The sequence below is a fragment of the Argopecten irradians genome, chromosome 2, assembly GCF_041381155.1.
Source record: "Argopecten irradians isolate NY chromosome 2, Ai_NY, whole genome shotgun sequence".
Lineage (NCBI taxonomy): Eukaryota > Metazoa > Mollusca > Bivalvia > Pectinida > Pectinidae > Argopecten > Argopecten irradians.
The window spans coordinates 41997143-42023343 of NC_091135.1; the positions used below are offsets into that span (position 1 = coordinate 41997143).

General features: G+C 33.2%; 1 protein-coding gene across 1 annotated transcript; it reads left to right on the forward strand.

The window, feature by feature from the left end:
* The first annotated feature begins 380 nt into the window (after positions 1-380).
* LOC138315538 (tyrosine-protein phosphatase non-receptor type 1-like) lies at positions 381-26119 on the forward strand. Its single transcript, XM_069256639.1, is given in 10 exon segments — positions 381-517; positions 14836-14944; positions 15800-15900; positions 16925-17023; positions 17785-17806; positions 17809-17966; positions 18316-18525; positions 19161-19349; positions 20041-20390; positions 20906-26119. Coding segments are annotated over 10 exon segments (1503 nt in total). The 5' UTR covers positions 381-448; the 3' UTR covers positions 21102-26119.
* Positions 26120-26201: the final 82 nt, after the last annotated feature.

Below are 26201 nucleotides of genomic sequence, written 5' to 3' on the forward strand. Positions count from 1 at the left end.
CCAGGCGAGGAAACTTGCTGGAGTTGGACACGTTTCACTTGGAACATGTGCCTTACGATAGCAGAAACATAATGTGAAATAGGCAACTCGAAATAGGCCTACAGTATGTTTCATTAAAGCCCTAAAATCTAATGAAATAATACTAACCCAAAATTTAATAACAGCCGATAAAATATGTGATAAAATATGTCTAGTCTGACAGTTTAAGCATATATAGAACCGCTGGCTACAGTACTTCTTTGCACAAATGTAAATACTAATATTGAGCGAGAAAGTGAAAGTAGAACAGGAAGTGCTGATAGAGGAAGTGTTGAATTTCCACGAATTTGATTGGTTTATTTTAAAGAAGTCAGTGCGCCAATCCTATTTCCGCTCTGAAAATAAAATGGCGACGCGTCCGGTGTGATAACTTTCTTCGAAATCTTAAAGTTATCAACAACAGTGAAGTATGCAGTCGACAGTGGAAAAGGAGTTTGCTCAATACGATCAGCACAATCTATGGCAACCAATTTATCAGGTAAAATGCCACTCAAAACACAGATCTTTCCATTTTATACGTAGAATTTACATACGAAACATTTTCCATGATAACTTTACTAAATGTGATTTTGATCGCGATTGTCAAAACATGTTTGTCCAAATAGCAGTGCAATGTCATTTTAATTACCAATTGAAACTACCGCAATTATTTACTGTAACGAAGCATAGTTTAGAGGCATAATGCACATAGTTGACGATTGTTGATGATACCAGTCCAGGGAACTTGCTGGAGTTGGACACGTTTCACCTACAGTAGGGCCTAGTCAGTTGGTACCTTGAAACTATGAACAGGAAAGGACCACGATATTGCGCGGCACAGAATCTTGTGCACTGGTAATTTCAGCTTATTTTGATAAAGTAACAAACTTATTCAGACATAATAAGTATAGAATGACATTGTAAATTCTGATTCAGTCTCGGTTTTAAGTCTAAGGTGCAGATGTTCTGTCTGGAAAGTGACATCTGATTTAAAGTTGTATTTCTTGTAATTTTCACTGAAGCGATATGTCGTTTTAACATTTGATATTGGAACATGGACATGTATCTTGATGATTTAGCTCCCCAAAACCATATGTCAGCCTGTAAGAGAGCCGAAATCTAGGAATCATATATTCCTGGTTTTGATTAAAACGCCTTCAATCACCGCCATGTTCAGTACCTTCAGGTTTTGTCGGAATTCTGAATCGTATCACTTGACTGACGTCCACACGTCCCGCACGTGGTGATCCAGCTGGTAATTAGCGTATACGTAAGCGCACATGTGTTTGTTTACGTTTTCCTTCTGGCTTATATGAGCAAATTGTGCTGGTATATGTCCACAGAGCGAGCATTTGAAACATCTAATTCACACATTGCCGTAATTCAATATTGTGTGAATCAAATATTGTTATGTGCGAGCATTATTTTCTTGTAGATCCAGTCTGCTACAGAGGTCGACCACATTTTTTGTTTACGAAAAATTGTTGACATTTCTCTTGGTTTCACAACTCTTGTGTTACTTCGAGATTGTCGCGGCGATGTTCGGAAGAGTTCGGAATGATTCAGCCTCTTTCGAGCCTATTTTTCACGTGTACACGTTAAAAAGATTTTTTACTTTTATAATTTAAAATACTTCCAGTACTGCAACTTTATAAAAAGTGATAAAATTAGAAAGTTTAAAACTCAGACAAACAGAGAAAAATATGTATAACACTTACATAGTTTTCACTAGGACAAAAAGAGCAAAAGTGATAGACCATACAACTTTAAAGTTGTATTTCTTGTAATTTTCACCATCACAAACTCTAATAAAACATACAGTGTGTGAATATGGATGCTTATATATGATGATTCAGATCAAGCACCTATATACTATTGACATAGCAGTAAATGTCGCATGGAATATCACACGTTTTGAAAGAACCGCCACAGTCAACGCCATGTTTCAAATTTTCGGGTAATATCGGAAAACCGAGTTACATCATGTGGCCTACATTGGCTATACCCGTATAGATTTGAACCTCCTGAGCCATATATCGTGGTCATTATCGGCAACAGCTGGCTTCAATTTGGCGGAAATGTTGTCAAATTCAGAGAGCACTCAAAATATAGTTCCATATCAACTATATCTTTTTTTCATCCCATTTATACAATAGTTGTTCAATATTTAATTTGCTGATATACATAAGAATAACATTACATTCATGCATCCAATATATTGAAGATTTATCATACAGATATAATAGGCCTAACCGGATGCGCATTCACACTACTTGCGGAAGTCAGTGTTCCGGTGTGTGTATTCTTGCGCGGCAACCATTGCGTTTACGCAAGTGTAAACAATTTCGCAGTCGGTAAGGTTATATACATTGTAGTAAAGAGAAAACGAAATTGTAAATATATATATATAATTAACAGTTCTTAATGTGTTACAGCTGTATCACTTTCCTTAAAGATGCTCCGCCGCTGACAAATGGTATTTTTTCACTATCAAAATCAGAAGCAGACGATTAAGTATTTTTTTTCAGTTACAAAAGTTACTTACATTACACCATTACCACCACTGAAAAGTTTGAGCTTCTAATTTTACTTCAAGTTAAATATATGAAAAATAATTAATTGCATCCTGAAAAAAATCCGTGGCACTATCCTACATGGAATGAAGTACTGATTGCGCATGCACCAAAGGCGAAATAAATTATTTTATATATTTTTTTGTGTTAATAAGGCATATATATATATATATGATATATTAGACACCAATAAATGTTCAAATGACGAATATAATTTTTGCTCTGTCAGCGGTGGAACATCTTTAAATTAATTGATGAAAAATCTTATTACATGTACTGTACATATAAATATAATGTTAATGGTATCTGTGTATACTTGCAGATAACCATTTGTATATTCTTAATATGTGATGTCTTATAGTTTAATGTACTAAATGGTTTCCCTGTGTTGTGTTCAAATCTTAAACAATTCTGAATACAATTCAATGCTTCCTTGATCACTTATAGAAGACAATACGGCATTGTTATTAATTATTTGATTTGTGAACATATATGACCATAATTGGCTAACCGTCTTGCCCGGAAACCATACATTCTAGTAAGAGAATTACAGCTAGCACGGTATTGTCATACAGTACAAAAATAACCTTCAGATCCATATATGGTATATGCAGTTTTAAACATCAATGTATACCATGTTTACATAATCATTGAAGATTTGGTTGGGATACATATAGCTAAATATACATACAGCCAGCTGTGAAATATAATACATTTTGGTAGATCATATATCCATATATGGTATATGCAGTTTTAGACATCAATGTATACCATGTTTACATAAACATTGAAGATTTGGTTCGGATATAGCTAAATATACATACAGCCAGCTGTGAAATATAATACATTTTGGTAGATCATATATCCTTGTATATGGTAATTTGTATTTTCTCTCTTGTTAAAACAGTTGTTAAATATACACGTATGCTTAATACATGCATACTTTACAGTTTACCTTCCTTGAAAAAAACTTATCTTCCTGGTCATCTTTAGAGTCAAAATTTGAAGATACGTACATTACTGGTAATAATTTATATATGTGTTTCAAAGAAATTCCTTTTTAGTCTGACCCAATGTTGTATAATTATGTTGAATGCACTGCTGATTGTACAAATGCCTGTCACAATATTATTCATTTGTTTTATGTAAGTGTTAATTGGACATGTTTCTTTTGCCTAAATATAATATATATTGTTAAATAATAACTTGATTTTGCTTTCTCAGCGATGTATCTTATAAGCTGACCTGTATAAAATAACAGTTTTGAAAAAACAAATCAGGAAGTAATGATTGAGACTGATTATATGATTCATGGCAAAGCTAAAAGTGGTACATTTGTAGCTATCTATAGGTAAGATAGCTATGACCAGTTCAGGGAATTTCAGTTGTAGAGTACAATGTATGAATCAGAATGTTAGTTAATTAAGGAAGTTTACCCTCAAGCGAACTTGTATACCCAATTGTAGCCTACTTGTAGCGTACTTGTATATATATCTGACATACTTTTTATGATACAAACATATTAAATTCATTATCTACAAAGATTATACCTGTATGAATGCTATCTTTTAACTAGGGAATCCGTTAGATAAAATAAAAACACACTAACTTTTATTGATGATAACTTCTATGTAATTATTCATCTTATGGGAAAGCTTATTCTCATGATACATTAGGTGGTATGTGTAGTTTTGTACCAAGTTATACATTTGTACCTAAAGTAGAGTAAATTGATTCAAACTGGGTAGATAGTTTTTAGATACATATAAATCCTAGTTGGTACATATATAAACACCAGTAAATTATAAAAAGATCAATCACTATAGCTAGTTATTAAGAAAATTATTATCCATACCAAGTAAATTGAAGTAATAAAAAGAAAATTATTATCCATACCAAGTAAATTGAAGTAATAAAAAGCTAAATTTATATATTGAAGAATTAGATATTTAACATTTACTAACCTGAACAAACCAGAATTGTTAGGGCCTTAGAATGACCATGGATAAGAAATAATGAAATGACTTGTGCATATATTACAGCAGGGTTTTTGCCAGCTGTTTTGGGAGAATGAGTCTAAGCAAAATAAGGAAAATATCATCGATGTTTTTCAAAATTGGTAAAATATACAAAGTACATGTATAACTTTAATAAAAAAAAGATTCAACATCGTATGGCTGACCCTACATTTGTACTCATTTAAATACGGTTGACTTCTCATTTTAAATGCGGATTTTTTTTAGGTCATCTGACCCGAAGTCAGGTCGTCATCATGTTTCGTCCGTCTACGACCGCCGCGCGCACGTCCGCCTTGCCGTTTACACTTTTCACATTCTTGAAAAAGCCTTCATCTCAAGTTCTACCAGTGTGTGACGATTTGGTCTGAAACTTCGCGATGAACTGAACCTGCCATGGACCTCGCAGCCAAGTGTTGGATATTTTTTCGGGTCCTACTTCCGAAATCCAAGATCGCCGCCAAAGCCGCCCATCTTGGGAAAAATCTCATTTTGAACTTCTTCTCAAGTTACTACCGGTGCGACTTGGACTGAAACAACTTGCAATGAAATGATCCTGACATGGTCCAAATCAGAAGAGACGCTGACAAAGTGTTGTTATTTTTCGGGTCGATCTCGAGAATCCAAGATGGCCGCCACAGCCAGGAAAGCCGCTATCTTGAAAAATACATTTTTGAACTTCTTCTCAAGTTTCTACCGGTGTGATTTGGCTGAAACTTGCATGAAATGATTCCTGACAGGTCCCGACAAAGTTAGTGGCGGATGGGTTATCGCGAAAAATTTTGTATCGCGATATATCACGATACATCATAAGTGTATTATGATACGTATCATGATATTTTGGTATTATTTTGATGTAGAATAAGAATTGCATGTTTTTTTCTGTCAATCACCTAAAAAGAGTAATGAAATAAATGTTTTGTCAATATATCACTTTTATTCTTCTTGTTTTTTTATCTAAAAAAATGTCGATGGATAATGATCTGTGCTTATTCTCTTCCGCTCGAATGTTTATGCAAACACTTAACTACTGGAGACGAGGACCTCAGTAGCTTGGACGATGGGCGACGCAAGGTGAGTACAGATCAGGTTTCCGTATGTTCACGCACTCCACATTTAATAACGATTGAGCCCGCCACACAATCGGACATCAAGCGCGATGCTTTACTCGCTATTCTATTTCCCCTTTATCGTACTGATACCGGCCAAAATGCTTGCCATACAAACGCTTTTGCTAATCTGGATTTTTTATACGATGGTTATCATTCTCGTAGTGCCTATGAAGGTTCGCCATTTTGAAACGTTACAAAAGCACACAGATCAATCATAAAAACTGTCTAACCGCTATCCCAATAATACCATGTACCCAATAAACTCATTGCTCACCAATGATTAAATCTCAATATATTTCTGATCTGCGATAATGTTAGTTAAATATAGTTATTTCAGATTTTATTTTCTTAATTTTTTATTTCAATTCGCATTTCTTAAAAATATTTCTCCCAGTCTAGAAAACGAAAATTCTCACAGCGTGTAAATATAGACGGAAAAATCCTTCTATCGAATGATCTCCTCTTGCCCATGTATGTGAAACGCTTATACGTACTAATATTCGTCAACCGGCGATATTCGTATCGTCTTCTCAGAATTGTACTTGTAGGTTATATCGGGTATCTTTTTATACCGATATATACCTGACCGCACCACTAGGAACTAATAGTTGTTTAATAGTATATTGGTGTTTCTGAAAAACCAAAACATCCAATATGTGCCTGTCACAAGTCCTAGCCAAGTACTTTGAAGAAATGATCTTCGAACACTTCTTCTGAGAAGTTTCTACCGGTGCGCAATTTGTGATTGATTTCTGAAACTTGCTGATTGAAATGAATACTCTGACATGGTCAGATCTCACGAACAGAAAGCGTGTTGTTTACTTTTCTTGTGTCCTGATCCCCCGATAATCCAAAGATTAGGCCGCCATCTTGAAAACCTGACTATTGATATTCTTCTCAAGTATTAACGTGGTGGCGAATATGGGCTTGTTATACCTTCGCTTATGATTTTGGATCCTTTGGATCTGGCGTTTACCCGAAACATAAGTGTTGTTATTATTTTCGTGTTGCTTCGATCCTGATAATGACGAAGTAGTTATGACCTGTTTCCATAAAGCCGCATCACTGTAGAATGGTCCACATAATTGACTTTTCTTCACAATGTTCTAACTGGGTGCGATTTGGGCTGAAACTTGCATGAAATGATCCTGACATGGTCCTGATAAAGTGTTGTTATTTTTCGGGTCGATCCGAAATTCAAGATGGCCGCCACAGCCGCCATCTTGAAAACACATTTTGAACTTCTTCTCAAGTTCTACCAGTGCGGTTTGGCTGAAACTTGCATGAAATGATCCTGATATCGGTCCCGACAAAGTGTTGTTATTTTTCGGGTCAATCCGAAAACCAAGATGGCCGTCACAGCCGCCATCTTTAAAACACATTTTGAACTTCTTCTCAAGTTCTACCGGTGCGATTTGGCTGAAACTTGCATGAAATGATCCTGACATGGTCCCGACAAAGTGTTGTTACATCTCTGGTTGATCCCAAATCGAAGATGGCTACCATGACACTATATCTAATTAATTTCCTACATGTTAAGGCCCTTTGGCCTCTTGTTTGAAAGAAAATTTGTTGAAGGAAATTGAAAATGATCGCCTGACATGGTCCTGGACAAAGTGACACCATATGAAATTAAATTTACTATAGACCTTTCTCAAATATATGCATGCCTGACATTCCTAAATTCAGATCGAGGCTTAGTGAGCACGGGCACCGTAGCAACGTATATACAATTAATGCAACATATCTTACAAAGCAAACCGAATTGCTGTTCAATGTCATGAAAATAGGTTCAATTTCTCATTTTCATCAAATTCTTAATATTGAAGTGTAAAAGAAAGTTGATTATCAACATAGCAGAAGGAAAAGGAAAAAAAAGGTTCACCGTGCATTATGTTGAAGATCCATTGTGTAGATTTATCGTGATTTATAACAGATACATTATGCGGTTGTATATGCATCAGTTGTATTCATCGTTTGTGCAATGAACCTGTAGTTTTCGTTTTACACACAGTTTAAGCTACAAGAGAGGGAAAGAATTCCCCAGATACATGTGTCCTTTAGCATAACTGACGAACAAATATCAAATTAAGTGTTTAGTTCCTTTAAACGTAATTTTCCTTATAGCACTAGAAACGTGCCGTGCTTGATGCTATACGAATGCTATAACCTTTTCCTATAAAATGAAACAACGAGCTTTTTTTTGCTGCCTATGTAATCACGTAGGACACTAATCTTAGAGGCTTGAATAAAAGCTGGATATTATTTTTAATGTCAATTGATCATAGATAGGGTGAATTATTTCTTAACAACTAACATCTTTAAATTCATATATAGCTGGAGAACTATTATAGAAGAAAAGCACTATAAATAAAGTAAAACTAGAATAAGAATGCATCTATGGACACTCAATAATCAATAGTAAACTGGAACAATCGGGATCTTCACTTCTTTAGTAGAAAAGCCCAAATATATTTATCTGAAATAATCACATTTGGGATATATTTTCTATAATGTTTATGAAAAAATAAGGTCTCGGAGGTCAATCGCGAACCCCTCTTTTTATTAATCATCTTGTGTTTAAGTCTTAAAATGGTGGTAATACTTATACTTATATTTAAGGTTTTCTCTTGCTTTATGAACATCATTTGTTGAAACTGATTTATTATAGGATATGTATTTTGTTTGGATCACAAAACTTCCCCCCACGTCAAGGGACATAAATGTTGTAATTTCTTAGAGATAGGACCCTATTGTGACTCATGATCCTTTAGATTTTGAAAACGATCCAATATTTCAGAAAAACTTTCTAATAATATTTATTTGTAATTAGCCCCTCTGAAGCATTGTTAAAACTACTTAGAAGCTAATGCACCAACACACTTTTATAGAGTCTTTAAATAATATTAGCCGCCAGCCAAAAAATCTTCGACATATAATCAAAGTACAATGTACATTTATTTATGCTGATACATAAAAATGACGAAAATCATAGGCGTCCCACATACAAGTATTATACAGGGTAAGTCCTATCATAACCCAAAACGTGCAGATGCGAAATTGACGGATTTTTATCCAAGTTTGTTCACAACAACAAGTTCAGTGATAAATGCTAAATTGACCAAATTGTTGTTGACGCCCATAAAGAAATAGGTCTTTGATTAAGCATGTTGAGGTACGTGTCATTATACAGAGATAGACATTTAAGGAAGATGCTTTACTCTCAAATTACAATTATCATTCATTATTTTTTGCCAACTATCGTGTAACATAAGTTGGGTGTTTGTCATTGTTCACATGTCAGTAGACAACAGGTTAGTGAAATTATTCGGAGAAAATAAGGGATTGATAAATGAGGGACTAGCCAGTAGCCTATGAGTGGAAATGTGATATTTGTTTGCTAACATAACCATTAATTCTAATGTGACTCCACTGAAATGATGCGAAATTTAATGGCAAAATGTGTATCAGGATCGCGGGACAGCTTGTTACATATAAACTAGACTGGCGACCCAAATACCTGGCTCTGAAAGAGGAAGTAGGGGGGGAAGGCAACATGAGACTAGTGCTGAAAATGCAGGCCGTTAGGAAGATGACCGTATTTATGTAACTTTTTTTATTTTTGTTGCGCTTCACTTCTCCGTTTGTTTTCATTTGGCACTCTTTACATTGTACAATACGTACTTATATTCCAGCTTAATGCATATGTGGTAACCAAGTTCACTAGTAAATTTGAGTCTTGCGCCTCATTAAAGGAAATCATTAGACATGACATACCAGCATATATTCTGTTTCTACTGGGCTCTTAGAGCGGCATATAGTCATTATACTATGTTTATGCTCATCCATTTCACGCCACTGATGTGCATCAGAATTGATCCATGTACCTATATGGAACATTATTATGTGAAATTATGTTTTTTTTTTTCTCCATTTTCAATCATAAGGTAAGTAAAGATGTATTACCTACACGATTTATACTATTACATGCACATGTTATTACTTCCTCCGGCTCATCGTCCTGATAACGCCCTTGATCTTGCGATTCAAAGATGAATATTCATGAGCTAATATTAAGAAAGGTCTATTGCCAAGGTAGTCAGATGACCGTTAAGGCCCTTTGGCCTCTTGTTTCTTTATCTTACTCTTATTCATATCTAACTTCCATAACACATCTTTGAATTAACAAATATCTATAATGATGATTTAAATTGGGAATAATATACCAATGACTCATAAAAAAGTACGATAAAGTCGCTATTTTACGTAAAATGGTCAAGACAATTTGCATATAAATTATGATGACCGGTGACCTTATTTCTGCCCGTCATTTGCATATGTGTACGTATCTGCGCAACTTCCAGTTGAAAGAAGGTCACACTAAAGACAAGATTTTGCCGATATTATTACGTAAATATGAAATAATGTTCAGCAATTATATATAAAGCAATTGTTATATAAACAAAACAATCGTGAACGGCCATGAGCTAGGTCTTTGTAACACGTGTGTAAAGGTTGATAGCTTGGATCTGACGCAGTATTCCATACTCAATACATAGGCTACTCGTAGGGCCTACCACGATAAATACCGTACAGTAGGCCTATGTTGTACCGATATTATTTAAGCAATGATATAATGACAATCCTCATCAGACTTATGCCAAAAGAAGTGGAAGTTCTAGCTCTGTTATCTTTTAGAATCTCGATCGTTACTAGTAGTTTTCACGATATGCCGGAAAATGTTCTTTATACAATAGACAAAGTTGTCGTACAGGTCTGTGCTGTCGATCTAATATTATTTATATTACGTGAAGCATTATCCAAATAAAACAACATAATGCCTGATAACTGTTCACTAAACAGAGTATTAACAACAAAACTTGTCGGAAGCGACAGTTCTTTGTTTAGAGAGTGTGTCAACGGCATTCTTTTGTGACACATATGTGTTAGTCACGTGATTATTCAGTGCGGGAAACACAGGCATGTGTGTTTGTTTTACGTATGTCTGATTGCTGAATGTAAACAAATACGGACACAGACTGCTTGGCTTACAACCGATGTTGACCATGCTTATATTTTGATACACTTGAGAACATAGACTTCATGAGGACAGCAGAATAGTTCTTCAATACATCGATGTTTACAGTATAGATGGCTGTTTTAAATTACGACCGGTAGGCCTAGGTATGACATGCTTATACGGCAAATTTCACAGTAATATTTTGAGAGATGGAGTTATTCACACACGGCTGATTAATTTGTAATTATTGACCTTAGCTTAGATATTTGTGTTTATGATTGTGTCAATTTCCAAAAAAAATAATGTAACTTTAAATAAAATCTGTAATTGAAAGTTTTAGTACCTGGTATTTAAATGTATTTAAAAGACATTATAGCATATTCTTTTAATTTTTAACCAGCAAATTAAAATTAAAACTGGGAAAATGTAGAGATAAAAAACAATAAGGCCTCCTACTGAAGTAGACTATATCAAATTCATTTTTTATTTTGAAATATTTGTATACATGTATTAATTAGATTAATTTAGTTTTATTGCCATGCAATCTGAGTGAGATATATCCAATTATTGATTATGTAGTGTATATCCTAATTATTAAACTACATAAGTATGTCATCATGCAGAATGAGAATACATTCATTCCAAATTTGTCTGATTAATCATGAATATAACAGAGCTACATGTCCTCTATTATGAAGTCATTCAAACAGGTATGACTGTAGTGTGATTCTCAATTGATCCATGTGAAAATTACAAAAAGTCATGATATATGTATATGATGACAAACAATGTTATGTATTTATATTTTGTTTAAAAAAGCTAACTTTTATCAAGTGACATTTGATATTTTTTATCTGGAAATTATTCTGTGCAATTTGAAGTTCAGAGATTTGCATTTCAAAATTTAATTTGCCTTGTATTTAGAATCTAAATTTTTTTTTTTGTACCATGTTATCTTCTAGTCATTGATCATAATATTCCTAAAGGTTTTATTCTCGAAGAAATGAAGAGCTTCCTAAATGTATGTTTTATTGTTTTTGAAGAAATGTATAAGAAATGAAATCTGTATCGCCGGCCTAAAATGGAGACTGCGGGTACAAATATGTAGTCTAATCAACTCCTTAATTTATACTGGGTATAAACTTAGCTGTTATGAAGATGTTTTTAATTAATAAAAAAATGGTCAGTAAATTATAAACTATAAGGCCTTCCATTTAGTAATTGATTAAAACCCCTACTTGGGAAATAGTGGCCTTATATATGGCTATATAAATTGAGTCGTCAAATTACCACCACCTGTGTTACAAGTTCAAAACCTGCATGCATTGGACCTGGAAGGTCCGAAAATGAATAAAAAATAAATACCTTTCCCATACTGCCTCTCTACACCCCTTTTGTCAGAGGAATGCCGAGGACCATATTTGAGATATTTCATTTTAAGATCAAAGTTGTATGAATTTACAGTCCTTTGAATATCAAATATTATTAGGATTGTTAGGATTTGTTGTTTTTATAACATGCATTTCAGACACTGAAGTAGACTGCGATGACAGAAAGACATATGCTGTTCACAAAAAGACACTAAAAACAACATGTGAATTATTTTAAAGTTAATGTAACAAAGAAGAAAGAAACCAAATGAAGAAAATGAAAACTTATGGATTTTGACCAAACTCATCAATTATAAAATATTATTGTGTCTCCTCATATAAAACCTATTCCATCTTTGGATATTACAGAATTACCTCCCTTTCGGGTAGGTAACCATTATGATGTCATTATTTTGTGTGCGAAATTCTGGTAGATTTCTCTTAAAAGTATGATATTATGCCTGCAAACACATGACATCACAATCAATACCTACCCGCTAGGGCAGATAACTCTATAATATGCAAATACAGAATATCATTAGTCAATATCTATACTATAATGTAATGACTGTGCTGTTATATTACAAAATATATATTTTAAATTGAGCATTTAGGGGATTATATGTAGATTGACATGCATTGTTGTCCTGTAATTATGGTATTCATTTCTAATTTTTATGTGTACTACCATTCAATATTTTATTAATGAATGTATTTTAAAAAAGAAAGAAATTAGAATGTATATTGATTTGCTTAGATATTCAAACAACACCTGTTACAGCAGTTTATTTCTTTTATGCCAGAAGTTACCAACGATGATTTTAATGAAATAACTCTTGTTAAGCACCACTTGATTTTTAGACACTTTAAATCCCCTAAGTGAGACCCCATCAAATCCCCCTAAGGATACCACTTCAAATCCACTGGTGTCCTCATTAACATATTGTAGACGTTTTTAAAAAATCCCCTTTGTGTGACCGCTTCATATCCCCTTAGCTGGACCACTGCAAACCCCCTTAGTGGGGCCAATTCAAATGCCCTTATCGAAACCACTGGATAACCCCTTAAATGAACCACTGCAAATCCCCCTAGCAGAAACACTGGTAAATAATTTTAATATTTTAAATGCTTAAAATCCCCACTTCAAATCCACTTAAATTACCGTAATTACGTATGCAGCATACATTTTACATTTTTAGGTCACCTGACCATAGGTCATGATGACCTGTGATAGTCATTTGTCCATTCTTGTGAACACAGTGACTTGAGTAAATTTGAACCAACTTAATGAATAAATGAGTTTGAAAATCAGCTTGATTTGACTGTAAGTTACGGAGTTATTGCCCTTTGCACTAATAATTATTACTGGACTTTGTTTAGGAGAAATCCTTGGATGAGTATGAAAATCAGCAAACATTGTGAACACTATAACTTGAGTAAATATGCACCTAGTGTAATGAAACGTTGTGTGTAGACTAACATTGGAAAGATCTCATTGGAGTGTGAAAATCAGCATGATTCTACTCAAAGTTACAGAGTTATTGCCCTTTGCACTAATAATTATTTTTGAATCTTGTGAACATGATAACTTGAGTAATACATGTAGACCAACTTTGGAGAGATCTTTGACAAGTTCGAAAATCAGCGTGATTTGACATTAACTTACAGAGTTATTGCCCTTTGCAATAAAAATTAATAAACATAGTGAACACTTTTAATTGAGTAAATATGCACCGATCTTAATGAAACTTTAAAGGAGACTAACATTAGAAAGATCTCGGACGAGTTCAAAAATCAGCTTGATTCGACTGTAACTTACTAAGTTATTGCCCTTTGCAAAAATAATTGTTATTGGACTTTGTCTTTTTATAGAAACTATCCATTTATTTCTTATTTTCAACTTGTTATACCTACTTAAATGCTTTTTCTCTCTTTCTCAATAACTATTAGCATATGTATAAAAATTGTCTCTATCTAGAATGCAATAATTTTGTGCCAGTCTCGGAAAAGTACATACATTCATGAAAAAATTGTTATCGGCCAATTTACTCCTTTCATAACAATGGTAATGGTATTGCTATTAGAACCAACTTGATCAGATAGCCATTGTGTTTCAGTACTTTCAGTACTTTGATTCAATTATGAACGGGTCCTTTTACCAGACCCTACAAAGGCCTGGAAAAAACCCTGAACAGGCATAATTGAGAACAAAAGAGTCATCCAACATAATATGTTCTCCAGTCCAATATTTAAGGTTTGATCAACTTCTCCATCCTAATATCACAGATTTACAAGCAGATAAAAGAGTCTTGTAATTATATAATCCAGGGGTATGTATGCATAAATTAGTTAATAGGGGTACTTGAAGTCTGGTAATCCCGCTGGGGTCCTGGTATGTATATTTAGTTATTCGGGATACCCAGTCTTTTAACCTGATTCAATATGCAGTGTATTACTGTATGGTTGTTTAATTTCGGAGGCATAAAATTTCGCAATTTATTGTTTGTAACTTTTTCGCAGGGGTTTATTTTCCCAAATTTTATTTATAGCCTTTGAAATTGGCATTAAACATGATGTCTAAAACCATGATTATGATAAATTTTGCATGAAATTAATTTTCGCGAATTTGGATAAGTACGCGAAATTAAGATCCCTTAAAAACTATACAATAGACTATGAAATCTGGTTATGGAATAATTATTGTGTTTGTGTATTTTATGATTTCAGGAAGTAAAGAATGAAGCTGCTGAGCGAGCCATTGATGAGGACTTCTCCACCTCGGAAGCTAAGAAACCAGTGAACCGTAACAAAAACCGGTATCGCGATGTCAGTCCATGTAAGACATATCTACTTCTAAATTAGAGGGTTAGAGTGGCAAGCTCTGTGTAAAATCCTTGATTAATGTGTGTTTTTTTATTGATGGTTCAAATTGTTTCCTTTCATATTGATCACAAGATTTTGTATCTAATATAGTAATAATAATAATAATAATAAAAAAAAAAACAGAAATATATCACAGAAATAGAAAAATAGCATGATTGTGCAATACATATCTGTATATGCAATGCATATCTGTAGAGAAATGTACATGAAAAAGTTGCTTATCAAGGTACAATTTGTATATCAAATATTTTCCCATGAATTTCAACACAATTTTATCAAGCATAGTTGTAAGGTTACCACACTGCTTAAACTTCTACAAAATTGAACAAAATACAGATGATAATAGCCATTTTTAGGTCATCTGACCCGAATTTACCAGTGCGATTTGGCTGAAACCTGCATGAAATGATCCTGACATGGTCCCGACCAAGTGTTGTTATTTTTCGGGTCGATCCGAAATCAAAGATGGCTGCCACAGTCGCCATCTTGAAAACACATTCTGAACTTCTTCTCAAGTTCTACCGATGCGATTTGGCTGAAACTTGTATGAAATGATCCTAACATGATCCCGACAAAGTGTTGTTATTTTTTTACGGATCGATCCGAAATCCAAGATGGCTGCCACAGCCGCCATCTTGAAAACACATTATATTTTGAACTTCTTCTCAAGTTCTACTGGTGCGATTTTGCTGAAACAAAGTGACACTATATATATAATTAATTTTACTATTGCCAAGGTAGTCAGATGACCGTTAAGGTCCTTTGGGCCTCTTGTATTGTTATATTATCTTGTGTTTGATTTTTACAGATGACCACAGTCGAGTTGTACTTCACCGTGGTGACACAGATTACATTAATGCCAGCCTTATTGAGGTTACTGAGGCCAATCGGCACTACATACTTGCTCAGGTGTGTATACCTTATTTATATTTGTTGTATACAGTATAGACAAGACCATATTTTACTTGTTTACAAACTGTTTCCCTGATGAAGGAATTATCTGGTCTTTTGAAAAGGTATTGATGAGGGCAGATAACTCCTTGCTATAGAATAACTACAGACCCTTCTCCTCACTTCATAGTAGGTCTGACAACATGTCAACAGAGGTCATGTAATAACCTTTTGGATTGACCAATTAAATCTTGCCTTCAAATATCATTGATAGTGAATTTGAGTGTACATTTCAAAAATAGTTTCCAGAGATTTGTCCCAAGTTGCCAAACAAATACCACCTTTATTTGGATTCTGTGTAGGTAAAAAAAACCAGATACAGATCTAGAACACACATTGAAATTCAGAATGTAATGGCCACCACAAAGTAGCCACTAATTTGATTCAGATTATTTCTACATGGAGTTAGAATGAAGTATACTGTTTACACAACTGTGCTGAAATTTGGTACACAGAGTCCTGACATAAAGGAGGATATATATATATATATATATACATGTATAGGGTTCTGCAATGTCCCCTATTAATGAAGTTGTTATGCAATGTCCCCTATTAATGGAGTTGTTATGAAATGTATGCAGCGGGGGGCATTAGCCGTCCACTCTGGTGACAGTTTTACTTTTATCATCTTGTGGAAATAAAGAAAGAAGGTTCATTAAGAATAGTACAAAGGTTGCCCATTGTTATGTATAGCCAATGGAATAATTCAAAATTACAGCTACTACATTGTGGTAGATATTTTCATGTTTTAGACCCTTATTTATTTATCTTTATGCTTTTAGATATACCTGTGTATGATTTCTTAATATTAGCAATGAAAAATTACTTTTTGCTGTTGAGCTTCTTGGGTATCTTATTAGGCAGCTTTAACATCATGTACGTATTCTACTAGATATGCTTTTCTGGTTAAGGATTCTTCATTATAAAAAACTTACCATACTTTTGTAGTAATTGATCGTTTTATTGTGTTCACTGTTTACAGGGTCCATTAGAACACACATCTGGCCATTTCTGGCAGATGGTTTGGGAGCATAAGTGTAAGGCGGTAGTAATGCTCAACAAATTAGTGGAAAATGGTTATGTAAGTATACAACATGACCAACAAAGTATTATGTCATTAGAAAATCATTCTGCAAATGCAGTACTATTGTAATGAATTCAAAGATTGAACAAGATAATTGTTTGATATAGTCATGTATAGACTGAAAATTGAAGTTTACAGGGCCTTGATGTCTCAACATCTTAACCACAAGCCCTCCACCTCTGGGTAGAGAATTTGAATCCCATGTGGGTCTGTTGCCAGTTTTTTCTCTGGGTACTCCAGCTTTCCTTCAACATCTGGCAAGTCTTTATATGACCTTGACTATTAATAGGATGCTAATTTTTCAAACTAATCAAAGAGTGAAGTAGTTTACCAAACATTTTTACTGAGTCTATGCAGCAATAGACAAAATTATTTCTTGATGAATAACATTGCATTGTAGTGTTTTAATATATATAAATACAGAACGACAAGAGCCAAGGGCCCAGATATAATATCAGCTTGTTTTCACTTGACACATGTTATTTCATATAATTTAGAAGAAATATCAATTAACCTTGCAAGTTAACACTGGTATTTGGCATTACAAAACCCCCCAAAAACTAATGTTGTTTAGAACTAAATATTTTCAACAAAACTTTATTTGTTGAAGCCTGAATATAATTTACAGATACAGTATAATTGGAAACCAGACACCGATTTACTCATTGATAAGATGTCACTTTGAATAGATAAAAGGTCTATAAGAATCTGATAAAAATTTCCCTCACCTAAATGTATGGCAATGTTTCGTTTTTCAGAAAAAATGTCACCCGTACTTTCCACAAAGACACATGGATTAGAGGATGAGATAGAATACGAGGATGTGGGTCTAAAAGTTACACTGATGGAGGAGTCCTATCTAACTTATTATACGAGGATGTGGGTCGTCAGGAAGATAAATTATTACGTCGTCAGGAAGATAGAACTCGAGGAAATAGAGGTAGTATTACACACAACCATCAAAGTCTTAAATACATGTATAGATAAAATGCATACAATATATCTTTTTAAGTTAAGTGTTAATTTTGATTTTTACATCCAGCATATTTTTTAGCTAAAATTTTGTAGTAGCACCTTTTCTAGCAAAGTATATAAATATATTTCTCAATCTTTTATAAAGAAAACATGTTGTTGTGGTAGAATACCTAACTATATACATTTCATTTCATTTCGTACTCTTGAAATAGAATTAATGATATGAAATTTTTTAAACAGATTATGTTGTCTAACAATTTTCTGGCAAAGAAGAAATATCAAGAAGTTTATTATGATATTATTGTTTGATCTAGTCTGGAGACACAAGAGAGGTGCTTCATTACAATTACATCACATGGCCAGATTTTGGTGTACCGTCTTCCCCTAATGCCTTCCTCAACTTTCTGATGGTTGTGCGGCAGACAGGAGCCCTTGATGCCAACGTCGGCCCAGCTGTTGTTCATTGTAGTGCAGGAATTGGTCGATCGGGTACCTTCTGTCTTGTTGACAGCAGTTTAGTTATTGTAAGTATCACAAAACTTGATTATACCATGATCTTAGGACTTATTTGTTATATACTGTATTACAAACTGCACCATCCCTGACTGAAAGTGATTTAATTTTGTATAAACCAAGGAGGGGAGTGCCAAGGGACTGGAGGGGTGAGGCCCAATAAGGGAAATATGGAATTGGTTCATATCTGGTCTGTGGTATCCTTGACTGAAAGGGAATCAATTTTGTATGAACTAAGGGTATAAGCCCCGAGGAGATGGAGGGGCAGAGTCCAATGGGGGAAAGTAGATGAAAGCAACATAATGTAAGGATGTAAACACATTACCAATGCTTCATTAATTATGACATTTCTGGGTTTGCCATAACATGCCAGTTGAGAGATACCTTGTTTATTAATGTAATCTGGCTTTTCTTAATCTTTAAACCCTGGCATATTGTGAAATGACTGTAGCTGTTTTACTATGCCTAACTTAACAAAGGTATAGTGCAAATATTATACATCTTATAAGTTTGAAATGATATTATACAATTTATCAAAGGCCTATATGTTGAGAAATAGTATCTGAAGTGTCACCTCATAGCATCATTCCTATGGTTTCAATTGGCAGTCTAATAAGCTAAAAATGCTCATCACTGTGTGTATTAGGTTGAAAAGAGCCAGGACCTCAACTCTGTGGACCTTCGACAGTTATTGCTCAAGATGAGAACTTGTAGAATGGGTCTGATCCAGACTGCAGACCAGCTTCGATTTTCTTACCAAGCTATAATAGAGGGTGGTCATCGTATCCTTGCCAGCGATGATTCCACACTTTCTGTCCTTGATGGTTACATGCAGGTAAAATTTCTTAAAATATGTATCATTACATTTCAAATTTTTCTTTTAGGTGAAATAGTTTTCCAACATTAATTAGCTTTCGAGAATTCTGATGTATTTCATTACTTTGAAAGACATTAAAATGTATTTAATCTTCTGAGATGAAACTTTCTACAATAGAAATTTTAAGGCACTGTTTTGCACATACATGTATCTTTTAAATTTAAGTTTGAATTTTATACACAGAAAATTTAAGATTGTGATAAATGCATACTTATTAACCACATTTCTCAAAACCATGACAGAAAATACCTCTTATACAGTATGTCAATCGGAGGCTTAGTTTAAAACATATACATTTTGTGATACAATATTGTGATATGTTGTAAACATGATATAGGCCGGCTTTAAGCGTAATGATTGACTATTGTAAGGCCCTTCCATATCATGAGATCATATGTGCAGATAGCAATAACCAGTTGTTACCACGCTTCTTAATAAGTTATGCATGAATAAATGAAGACTAGTTACTCAAGCCAGTGAATATTGACATAGTTGGCTGATCACGCGCATGGTAACTTATGCTCAGAAGATTTAGTCGAAGTATGACCAGAGGGAGTCTGCTGGTATTGTAGAGTCACAAAAGTAGTATGCATGGTAGGAAATGAATTTACCTCTGTCATTACAACACTGTTTCTTTATCTTGTGTAAGGAGTCCAAAGATATGATGCCTCCCCCACCTCCAACACGGACTACCAGTCTGTCACCTTCCCACGGACATCACGACAGGGCTCCTCCTCCTCTCCCACCGCGCACTGGTACTGGGCTTCCAACTGACATGGCTGATGGACTAGATAAGTCGGATTCAGACTCTCTCCTTGATGACGACGACGAGGATTTTGATCTTTCAGAAAGTGAAGCAGATGATGAGGAGGACTTTGTTGATATGAGAAACCTCCAGCCAGAAAAAAGGGAGGAGCGAGTAAATGGTATAGAGGAGGACACTCGCACAGAACCTTCTAAGGAGGAGATGATCCCTGCTGCGGATCAAAATAACACAAGGTACAAGATTCACAGGCAATGTTATTGCTCCCTTTCCTATTATTATATATTGAATAATGAAAGTTCCAGAAGAGAGGAATACCACTCATGTTTTACTCGTTAATAGGCTTTTCTTTGTTGTCTTCTTGTTTTGATATAGCTACAAGGTCTTCACCCATGCTATTTTGCACAAGAACAGTTTGATTGATTCTATGATGTAATCTTTGTAAGGATAACTTTTGATGATATAAATAAAATGCCAGATACTTATATATTATTCACCAGGCTTGGTATTTTAACAAGTGTTACACTAAAAAGAGATTTCGATATTCTTTTTATGATTTAAATCCTTTTATGACATTCAAACTTTGTTTGTGATTTCTGATCATGTACAGAAACTTTTCGTTAGAATTTTGTTGTTGTGTATAAAACCTTATAACTTTATTGATCATGTTTTCTTAGTATTACATGGAAAATCTTTTTTTTTTTTTCAATGAAACTAAAATGTTTATTTCTCTTATTTGTTTGTTTATTAGTGGCTATGAGATCCGACGGAGAAACAGAGAAGAGAGGGCAAAGAAGACGCGGGAACAGGTGGAGAAAATGCGACAAAAACAGAAAGACAATGAAATGTGGAAAGGTCGGAGGTCGTACCTTCAGCCAGTCGCTATAGGAATTTCAATTCTTCTAGGTGGACTGTTAATATACCGTTATTACTGGTCTAGTTACTAACGTTAACCTGCACAGAAGTATTTTTATATTCTTAAATGTTATTGAAACCCATCTGTGTTACATGTCCAGCATATAGGCTCAAGAAAGCGAAAGAAAAAAGTTGGAAGTGAGAAAATATACCATCTTGACTAAGAGGATGAACATACAGAAATATTAACAAGGCAACATTGTGAATGCGAGAAAAGAATTACCAGCGTTTGAAACTGGAATGTTGTTATTTTATTATCTTTAAATAGGGGAAGTCTTCTCTTGGCTGTATGTTATTAGTGTTAAGATAGATATAGGTAATTATGTATTACACTATTCTATACACAATACATTTAAATTATACCCAGGGTATTTGTAAAATTATACCTCAGATATCCATTAAAGTTCTGTCCCAGGTTTTCAGTAAAAGCATTCTTCAGTGTTTCAGCAAAGATATGTCCTAGTTAAAATGTAAGCTTATGATATACCAGCTGATTTCCATCTGCACTCATATTTCCCTCCAGCAATTTGTCCAAGTCTATAAAGTGTGGAGGTATGAGGAAATAAAAGTTGTAAGGACTGTTGTGATATGATCACTGTACTGTGTGGGAGTAAAATCGAGAGGAAATTGAAATGGAACAGATTTTCTAAGGAAATAGTAAAATGTATTGGAAGCATTCATGTGAATTATATTTTTACTTCTGTATCATGTGATATATCTTTATTAGTGATTTCCCTTCTTTTCATAAAAGAGGCTTTTTTCAAATATATTTACAGATCTTTGATAAAATTAGGTGTGAAAACTAACATATGTAAATGATGCAATTTTATTTAGATTTTGAGAATTATGTAAATATTAGCATATGAGAGAAAATTGTAACTTTTCATGTATTTGAACAGTAACTAAAAACAAACTAGCAATGGAGGAAGGAACTCATAAATTGCATGAATCATGGGATATTATGAAAACAATGTAGAATGAACGATCACGTTGGTAACATGTAAAATTAATGATCACTTGGGATATTTTATCTCTGTTTTCTGTATGTTATCTTAGTATGCAATTTTGTCTTATGTGGCAAAACGTGTTGATTTTTTGGGAAATGAAGGTTTAAAAAACTGATATTCATTGAGACTTTGAGGCAGAGACTTAAACGGGAAGATTTTTGTCAAGAAAAACATGTTACTAAGCTTGTGATTTGTAGTCAGCGTTTCATTAGTAAAATCATTTTGATAGTTTGAGAGTTACTTATATAAAAGGTTTCTAAAAATATCTTATTTTAAAGATATTGTTAAGAAAACACAGAGTACAGTATATAAAAATCAGAACATAATTAAGATATATTTCTAGGCCTTCCCTAGATGTTTTGCCATCTGCCATAAAAGTCCGTCCCAATATCTTGCCAGTTGTTGGTTATATAAAACTCTTCATTTTAAATCAAAAAACCCACCAACAATATTTGATTTTGGTAACTTGTTCAGATTCTTATTGCGAGTTTAGCATGTTATTTATTCTGGCATGTTGTCAGCTGATCATAAGAGTTCAATTCGTTTTTAATTAATAGATCAAAAGTCCAGTTCATGCTTTTCATGACAAGGAATAGATTTGTAGGAAATTCATGCTTTTCATGACAAGGAACAGATTTGTAGGAAATTGATGAAATTTTGTTTGTATAAATGATTTGTTTAGATTCCAGCTTTAAGTAATAGTTGTTTCTCTTTAATTTTGTTTGGTCTCCAAATGAATTAGTGAGTCATTTTCAAAACATTTTTTTTTTTTACAATTTCAAAATTGAATGCTCAAACTACCTAGTATATTTTCAAAGTAACTCTTCTTTATAGTTGTAGACATATCTTAAAGTTGATAAATAATTACCGGGTATTGGGATTTATTTTTCACCTAATGCCAGGTAATATCTATGAAAAGAAAATTAGTGTATTATATGTATTTTCAAGATATTTGATATCAAAATTTTATATACAAATGTAATACACATATTTTGTTAATTTGAAGGCCCATCCATGTAAAAAATAACTAATGTATTAGTTTTGAATGTACTCTTGCCATCAAAATATTATCTAGGTCTAGGTAGTGGTAGTTCAATTTATTTTCAAAATCAGTAAGTATTTGCTTGCTTTTTTGTGCTGTTTGATATACATGTGTATATATATATATACATCAGAGTACTTCTTAACTTATGAAAGATTAAAATCATAAGAGGTATTTTACACAGAAAAATTGATGGTAAATATGATATTTATGATAGAGCCAGTTAACTATAAGCTATTTGCATATTACAGAGTTGTCTGCCATTGCGAGTACCAGGATATTTATTGTTCAGAGTAAAATCTAAATTTTGCTCACAAAATAATGACGTTACCATTGATACCAAACCACAAGGGCAGATAACTCTATGATATGGAAAGAATGAATAGTACTGTAATAGTGTATTATCTTACATTACAGTGACATATATTACATTTATATATCATTCACAGAAAGTATAAGTTTACTTTTAGAAATGTGGCCCACCTTATCCTTTCTTCCAAGTGTCATGTACCTTTATGCAAATGTTATATCTTACGTTAATATAAAGTAAAAAATCACTTAACATGTCAACATTGTGTATCATATACAAATTTTTAAATTTGATACAAATTATCATTTCCATCATTAAACATTGGTCAAATGCATGCTGAGATTTAGTATATTGGCCGATACTCTATAACATGTTTTATTTACTCGTTTAATATAACTTACATAGGTTCAACCTATTAAAATTGTATGGCAACATTTGTTGCTGACACATAGTCTAAAGTATATTTTGTATGCATGCAATTTTATATTTAAGTTTATTTTCATATTTGAAAACTGCATCAGAATACTATACAATGGGCAAAATTATGTTAAGAGTTTATCATAACTGTAAGCAGAGCTGTTGGTTTCTTTAAATTGTTGAAAATTAATTCAAACAATGAATTTTTAACATAATTAATTAAAAAAAACTACACAAAAAAAACCCACCTTTAAGCAGGATTAAGCTCGAAAATGATGATTCTAATGTAAGAGTGTAAATTATAAGTAGATAACAAGAATGTTAAATCTTGGACAAAAACATGATCTTTATACCTAAATATAAGTAGGATTCATTTCTTTTGGAATTTGTGATAAATATCTTGCTAAACCTTTTATACCATGTTACACTGATATACATTCAAAATTATAAAATAGCAATGGTAGATGACAATAGTTTTTATTTTGTACTGAATACTAATACTACGGATCAGTTAAAGCACTTCATGTATATATATATTTAATGTGGAAAAATACAAGTTATTGGAAACCTTTCATCAAAATTATGTGATTATAATTGAAAAGGGTTCCCCATTTTTGTGATCTACGGTATGTGAGTTAGAAGATCTGTATTATATACAGTTATGTTCATTATATTGATACTATCCTATTCTATGAGTTTAAATACTCATCCATTATGTGAAATAGTGATGTACTTGCGATGTTTTGAGGTGTTCAGCTGTCGTGAATATCGTCAATGATTGTGTTGTCAGAGCCCAACTCAATTTGCACTCTTCTCAGAAGATCTACAACTTCATAGATACTAGAACTTCCAGAAGTAGAAGAGCAAAAAATTGAGTGATTGGAATTTTTATGCTAGAAGTAGAAGAGGGCAAATTGAGTTAGGCTTAGGATATATTAATGGTAAGGTATATAGCCAATTCAGACATATAAAAGTTTACATGTTAATTAATGAAAAAGTCTTTCCATTCGGCTTTGATTTAACAGATACTAACACTAACATTCTATAGAGGTTTATTTTCCAGATCTTATTTTTTGGGGGGTTATTCTATCATAACTTTTTATATTAGATTTTGTTCCATCAGTCAGGAAAGTATGTATCAGGGATATCACAATAGAATATCATTGCTGTAGGCAACATTATTTCCATCAAATTACATAAACTAATTTACTTATCAATGTGACACTGGGTTTTTTGTTCATTTGTACTTTTATAGAAATTACTGGGCCGTTAAGAATATTATTATACATCTGCATGGTATGTTAGTTTTACCTCTCATTTAAAATATTCATGTAGTTAAATTTGTGTTCACAATAACATCCATATAAAAACGTTGGAATGATAAATAGATAATAATTGCTCACATGCATTATAGATAACTTCACATTATTTGTTTCCCAATTATGTTTAAATGTTCAGTTCAATTTCTAGTTACCCTATTTATGAAACTGTTTTGTCAGTTTTTTCCCCTTTTTGTGTAAAGTAATCATGTTCCTGTTGTATTGTGTTGGGATATATATAAGTCTTATATATATACTGTGATTGATTTGACCTTTCACCTTATCTGATTTGACCTTTCACCTTAAACCTATACCCACCTTAACTGAAAGGATTTTTGGCTTTATTTAGGATTTCTCTTCCTTGTATAGATAAATTTCTGGATATTAACATACTAAAAGCTTTGGTGTATAATCATACATTTATTATCATTTAAGTATTTTGAAGTTTATTATAATTTAATGTATTTTGAATTTGAATTTTTAGGTTATTATCATAAACTAAAGCATCTAATCAAGTGAAAATGGCAGTTATTTCACCATATAAGTCCACAATAATCATGGATGGTTTAAAGCGCTTTTTGACCATTTGCCCTTCTATGAATTATAAACATTCATCAGCCAAAAGATCCTTGTTGAAATACTTAAAATGATTGAGCCTAAACACAAACATGACCAACATACTGCTATCTTGGATATTGGCAAATGAAGGTTCCCCTAAATGAAGAAGGCGGGGAGAATGGAAAAGCAGAAGAATTATCAGATTTGATTTGACCATTTGATATACATAGATCATTTCAAGGTCACCCTATTATATACAAGAAGGACTTAGATTGTAACTGAAGAATTACTGAATTGTTTTGTTGATATTTCAAGCATCAGGTTTTGTGATATATTGGAGCCTCAAAGCAAGAATGCCAAAATTGTTGATTTAAATGTTAACGTTATTTGTGTTAATCAGCTAATCAGCTGAATTAATTCACTGTTGTTGTTCCCAAATTCTGTTGGTGTTTCTGGTTAAAAACATTGTTTATGTTAGT